At 47.7% G+C, this 6,455-nt stretch overlaps 1 protein-coding gene across 2 annotated transcripts in view; it reads left to right on the forward strand.

Annotated features, from left to right (window-relative positions):
• The window catches only part of echdc1 (enoyl CoA hydratase domain containing 1), a 7,049-nt gene extending 594 nt beyond the window's left edge, over positions 1 to 6,455 (forward strand). Inside the window, exons 2-7 of one of the 2 annotated variants that reach the window (XM_080005089.1) lie at positions 1 to 70; positions 1,350 to 1,519; positions 1,624 to 1,766; positions 1,861 to 1,913; positions 2,048 to 2,128; positions 2,844 to 6,455. The exon at positions 1 to 70 is cut by the window's left edge and continues 41 nt beyond it. In XM_080005089.1, coding sequence (XP_079861215.1) covers positions 15 to 70; positions 1,350 to 1,519; positions 1,624 to 1,766; positions 1,861 to 1,913; positions 2,048 to 2,128; positions 2,844 to 3,264 — 924 coding nt within the window. In that variant the 5' untranslated portion in view covers positions 1 to 14 and the 3' untranslated portion in view covers positions 3,265 to 6,455. The remainder of the gene's footprint in view (positions 71 to 1,349; positions 1,520 to 1,623; positions 1,767 to 1,860; positions 1,914 to 2,047; positions 2,129 to 2,843) is intronic. The other variant, XM_080005090.1, reaches the window with a different exon arrangement.

A 6,455-nucleotide genomic window follows, 5' to 3' on the forward strand; every position in this document is an offset into this window, starting at 1 on the left:
TTATCTATCCCCCGATGGCGCCGCAGATGCTTGTGGGTGGAGGCCTCCTGAGGGGTGCAACCTGGGCCAGGTACAAGATGAACGGCGGTAACATATGATCAACTAACATTTTGTTTGCAGCTGTGAGATCAGAACGAATTTGGTTGTAAACTGTGTACTGCCCTTGTGACCTTGAGACCAAAAGTTGAGTCTTATCTGTGTCTTTCCGTGGACTAGACTATAAAACGCGTCATTTTAAGGTGCCAGGGGAGTTATCGGGGAGATTGCTAATGGAGTTGTCTGCCATAAAGTTTCACTGCAATACATCCCTCACAAAGATACGTTCCTGCACGTACTGCTGCTCAGTTTGATTGGGTTTCTTTTCTATCCTGCACTGTTGAATTTGTATGGAACATACATATTCTTACGGGAACTTCAGTCGTTTACAGATTAAAGAACAAATGGTTCCGTTCAGAGCCGGTCTTCATCTGGTGTTGCACTGAAACTTTGTTCCTTTAGAGCCCCCTCCTGATTACCTCTGTTATTGAATATTATTAGACTGAAGGGTTTCAGATCTTTATACAAAATGTAATATCAAACACACAAACATGAATTAACATTTAATTATTTCTTTCATTTAAATAATGAAAAAAGGTTGTATCACCCATGTGAAAAAGTTATTTCCCCCTTAAACGTAATAACTGGTTGCGCCAAGAAGAGTGGGATAAAATTCCTCCAGAGCGATATGAAAGACTGATAGGAAATTATAGGGGGCATTTTGCTAGATTTGGTGCAACTAGCTATTAAGTTAAATTTAACGAGGCGTAGCTCGCACAGATAGTTCTGTGAGACAACTTGACGGCGCCACATGCTTCCACGTCCTTATGGGCCGTCCTATTAAAGCACATCCCTCCTGCTCTACCTGCTTTGCTGCCTGGGTTGCTGCCTGCGTTGCTGCGCTCCCTCCACCTCCCCTGTATCAGCCTGTCGGGCTCTACTTTTCTATCCAATGGGGGGATTCAAGCTCATCACTCCTATATTTCCAGCTTACTACGTTATGCTTTTGTTTGCCGTACACCTCACTGGGAGTGATGAGCAGTAGAGCTCAAACAATGCTAAATAAGTATAGCTGATTTTAAGTAAATCTAAGAGCTGTCTGTCATAATTACTTCTTTCACATATACACATACTGTATATAGTTAGTACCTGGGCCTAATATTGAAGAGAAACATCTTTGACACCAAGACATTATACGGAATATAATGATGGATTGTGTGTACACAATTGCTATTCTAATAAAACATGTTGATTAAGATTTATACCGCATGATGCCTAACGTTCGCTTTCATCTAAAAATGGATTCCTCCAAGGTTGCTCCGGAGGCAGAGCGGCGTCTACTCCGCCAGCCATGGCTTCTGGTCAGAGGAAATCAGGGAGAAGCTCGCCGCCTTCCCGGGGGGCTCGGTCGACCTGCTCAAACGGGAGTCCGGCGTCGCCGTGCTCACCGTCAACAACCCTACTCGCATGAATGCCTTCTCAGGTACGGGAATCGAAGCGATTTCTTTTTGGGGCCGGGGGACAGTAGCTCGGAATATGATAAAAGTTATGCTAAGAGAGCTTTTACCCCGCTCTCCTTTCCACTAGGGAGTATGATGGTGGAGCTGGAGGAGAGGGTCGGCCAGCTGGAGGGGTGGACCGAAGGCAAAGGTCTGATTGTCCGGGGGGCTTCAGGAACCTTCTGCTCCGGGTCTGACCTCAATGCCGTCAGGGCGATATCGAACCCGCAGGTCGGTACGAAGTCATCGCCCCGCTCCCTGCGTCTCTGCATCTAGCAATGACAACAACAGAATGGGGGTTCTTTGTTTCTTTTACGCCTTGTAGGATGGGATGAAGATGTGTATGTTCATGCAGGACGCTCTCACCAGACTGCTCAGGTAGGACCTCGCTCGTTTCTGATCTCCCGAGAGATGAAACGCAGCCAACGCCGGCGTCCCTCGGTGGTGCACCATGGGAAGTTTGAGGCGCCATTGTGTCGCGCTGACGGAGCACTCTTTCTTCTTCTGCGCAGGTTGCCGCTGATCTCTGTCGCCCTGGTGGAGGGGAGAGCGCTGGGAGGGGGAGCGGAGCTCACCACTGCCTGCGACTTCAGGTGCGGAAGGGCTGTTTTTGTGTGAGAGTGTGAGTTTGTGGTAAAGTAAGCGAAACCAAGAGAACCCCTCACATATGCACACCGGTTACCTCACAGGGTAGAGTAAGACGAATCACCAGTACAGGGAGAAAGAAATCACCGATGTGGGTATATGTCTGGGATAATGTACACCCAGCCGGTTATTATCGCAAAATAATCCACCGCCAGGGTGACTTCTAGACCTGACTTGATCAGGTCTAGAAGGGGGTTATTTTGCAGTAATGACTGGCTGGCTGAACATTATCCCGCTTATTACACAGCTACTTATTCGATAAAAGAATACATTGAGAGGGAATATATTGATTTGAAATGATTTTATAACTTGTACTGCATGCCTAGCTGGAAAGCTTCCGCTAAGAACAACACTGCAACATATGACTAACCTATTTACTGTTATTCACAGGAAACTTGACATATCTCTTCAAGTCTACCATTGTAGTTTCTATGTAACGTCACAAGATGTTGCCGGTAGAAAGCGTTAGCATTTGCATGTAGGTGACAACAGTCATTATTAACAAACAGCGGCCATTATCCAGAAATAACTGACCGCTGATTGCCGCTATCAACCAATCAGAATGGAGAATTCCACAGGGCCGTACGAGAGCCCTGTCTATTTGACATATCTCAACCTCCGCAATCTCCTAAAACCTTGCGTACAAACATTCTGAAACTTCAGGTTGGTGGCTCCAGGCAGCGTGATCCAGTTTGTCCACAAACACATGGGGCTGGTTCCGGGCTGGGGGGGTGCCGCGCGCCTCGTCCACATCGTCGGCAGCCGCAGCACCCTCAGACTCCTGGGCGGGGCCCTGAAAGTGGACCCTGAATTCGGGGTGCAGATTGGACTGGCGGACGGAGTCCTGGAGGCCCCATGTGCTGGAGACAGTGCTGGGGAGGGCCTCCTGCAGCAGGCCGAGGACTGGCTCGGCGTGTACACGAGGGGGCCGGCCCAGGTGGTCCAGGCCGTGAAGAGGGTGGTGGTGTCAGGGAGAGAGCTGCCCCTGGACAAGGCTCTGATGGCCGAGAAGGACGTGTTTGGAACGGTGTGGGGAGGGCCGGCCAACCTCCAGGCCCTGGCCAGCAAGTCCAAGCACAAGTGAGAATGGGATGCCCCCCCCCCCCCCCCCCACCCCTAAAAGACGAAATAAGTCTCTTCGTTCCTTCGTTTCCTCGTTCAACGAGTTATTCAACAGATAGGAGCAAACATCTTCAACAGAGAAGGCTCCGCACAGCTCTGAAAAGTGAAAAATGTTGCACTTTTCATTCAACTCTTCTTCCCTCACTCACTTACTGCAGTGAGATATCCTTCACAAGGAGGCTCAACAGTGCATTTTTTCATTTATGTAAGATTGCCTTGTATCATTCGCTTCAGAATATTCATTGACATGAACAGGAGAAATCGGCGTCCTTCGGTTTCTAGGAGAAAAAACAAAAAGATCGCGGTGATCCGTGTTTCAGTCACAACAACAAAAAAACAAAACTTTTAACGCCATATCAGCCGACCTTGAGGTTGTTCAGTCTGCGAGATGACTGGTTGGAGAAGAGCTTTAAGTAACATGAATGGAGTTGATAATTTGATGCTGCAGAACAATTTGTCCAAAATGTAACAAATACATTTGCATTTCAAACACACTTTCCGAACCATCTTTCTCTCCATCATTAAAAAAAAGTGAATTATTGAATTATACAAGGGCAAGGCCCAACAATGGAAGACAGTTCTGTCCAGGTCAGTTCGATCAATCTATAAAATGAGCCGCAAAGCAGATGCTGCTCCTATTCTGTGTCCAAGATTCAACTACAGGACACTACCTTGACCTCTGCCTAGGTTTCAAGATTCAAGATGTTTATTTATCATATCTATATATACAGGCATACATATATGCAGTGAAATGTAATTGCAATGCACCCGGAGCTTACGCACAAAAGACACAATAGCTAAGTAATTAAGAAATCAACTAACTCACAAAGCTAACTGAACTAATAAGTACAAGGACACAATGGCTTAGTAAATTAAGTAAAAAACCACTAACTGATTCCTAAAAATGTAACTCAGTTCATAAATAGAATAAAATAAGCATAAATAGGTAATAATATTACCTTTTCACTTTTCAGTATATTATACTGAACGGGGATGCAAAATAGAAAAAAGAGGAGACTATTGTGTATACACAGATATGTACAGAAAAGTGCCATGTGAATAAAGTGAGGTATTGTGTGTTGAGATGTACAGTAAACCCCAGTATAATACAGTAACAGTACAGTATGCAGTACAATGTGCAACATACATTACAGTAATGCAGTGGGGGTCTATGTGTGTGTCTCAGTGAGGCCCCCTGGTGAGGTCAGCATTGACAGTCCTTATGGCTTGTGGGAAGAAACTCCGTCTCAGTCTCTCTGTTCTCGCTGTGTGACTGCGGAGGCGCTTGCCTGACCGCAGCAGCTGGAACAGTCTGTTTTTGGGGTGATGAGGATCCTTCATGATCCTGCGGGCTCTGCTACTACACCTCCTTGTGTATAAGTCCTGCAGGGAGGGGAGGGTAGTTCCAGTGGTACGTTGGGCTGGACGCACCACCCTCTGCAGGGCCCGCCTGCCCTGAGCAGTACAGCTCCCAAACCAGGCAGTGATGTTGCCTGTCAGGATGCTCTCCACTGCTCCAGAGTAGAAGGACTTGAGGATCCTCACCGAGACCCGGAATTTCCTCAGCTGCCTGAGTTGGTAAAGACACTGCCTCGCCTTTCTCACCAGAGTGTCTGTTTGTATAGTCCATGTTAAGTCCTCAGTGATGTGGACTCCCAGGTATATGAAGCTGCTCACCCTGTCGACAGAAGTTCCATTAATCACCAGTGGCGCGTGTGTCCTCAGTTGTAATCTTCCCCTAAAGTCCACAATCAGCTCCTTAGTTTTACCGAGGTTCAGGAGGAGGCTGTTGTCCTGGCTCCAGGGCGACAGGTCAGCCACCCCCTCACATTAGGCCTTCTCGTCGTCGTCCGTGATCAGGCCCACCACAACGGTGTCGTCAGCAAACTTGATGGTGTTGGAGCTGGACCCGGCCACACAGTCATGTGTACAGGGAGTACAGTAGGGGGCTGAGGACACAGCCCTGGGGGGATCCTGTGTTCAGGGTGAGGGAGCTGGACATGTGCTTCTCCACCCTAACCACCTGGGGCCGGGCTGAGAGGAAGTCCAGGATCTGGGCAAACGCGGAGCATTCAGTCCTAGATCCTGCAGCTTGACAGTCAGTCTGGTGGGGACTATGGTATTGAAAGCTGAACTGTAGTCAATGAACAGAAATCTCACATAGCCCCCCTTCCGGCCATCCAGGTGTGTGAGTGTGGTGTGCAGTACCTGGAAGACCGCGTCATCCATGGATCTGTTCGGCCGGTACGCGAGCTGCAGTGGGTCAATGGTGTGGGGGAGGGAGGCCTGCTCGTCTTGTGACCTTATTCTGATTCCCGCTTGCACACAAATAGAAATTCCGAGGGGCCGGTCAGGGTTCCTGTCTCCTTCTCCCCACTTTCCCAAAAGGTCATGTGTTTCGTGGACAGGGACCAGACCACCGCTGTGGTCCAAAACCACCTTTTTTTTAAAGGTACATTTATAGCATTATCTTCAAATTGTTATACAAAAACAGCATTTTGATCTCTTTTCATTTTTACTTTCAGCCAACTCTGAGATATTGTCCATGTTTGAACATAGTAACTTCTATTCTAAGTTGTTACACGTTGTTACTACATTGTTGTTAGGTGGCACAGTGCATTACACTGCTGCCTCACAGCAAGAAGGTGCTGGGTTAGATTCCAGCCTGGGGTGCTGTTGGCACCGTGCTCCGGGGGGGTTATCTCCCAATTAGGTGCATTTCTGTGTGGAGTTTGCATGTTCTCCCCATGCTCACATGGGGTTTCCTCCATGTAACATCAGTAAGGAACCCCACCAAACAAAACATGCACATCATCGTCTGACCAGAGATGGACATATGGAACCAGGTCCCCGGGCGCATCGTTGAATGCTGCCCACTGCTCCTGGCTGCCCCCCCCGGACGAAAGACACGTCAGGATGGGTCAAATGCAGAGGAGCCATTTCACCAGCCACCATCCGAAGTGTGTGTTTGCATGAATGCATGTGTTGTTGTGGTGTGCTGTGGGACGATTAAAGATTCTTGTTCTTCTACAATTATGTGCATATTAACTGTAGGAGTGTGAGTAAAATGTTGTGAGGGAAAATGGACAGTGTCTAAAGAAAGACAATGTATTGTCTTTTGGAAAACAAATATGTATAAAGCATTTGAAAATA

This window comes from Zeus faber (genome assembly GCF_960531495.2).
Source record: "Zeus faber genome assembly, chromosome: 8".
Taxonomy (NCBI): Eukaryota; Metazoa; Chordata; class Actinopteri; order Zeiformes; family Zeidae; genus Zeus; species Zeus faber.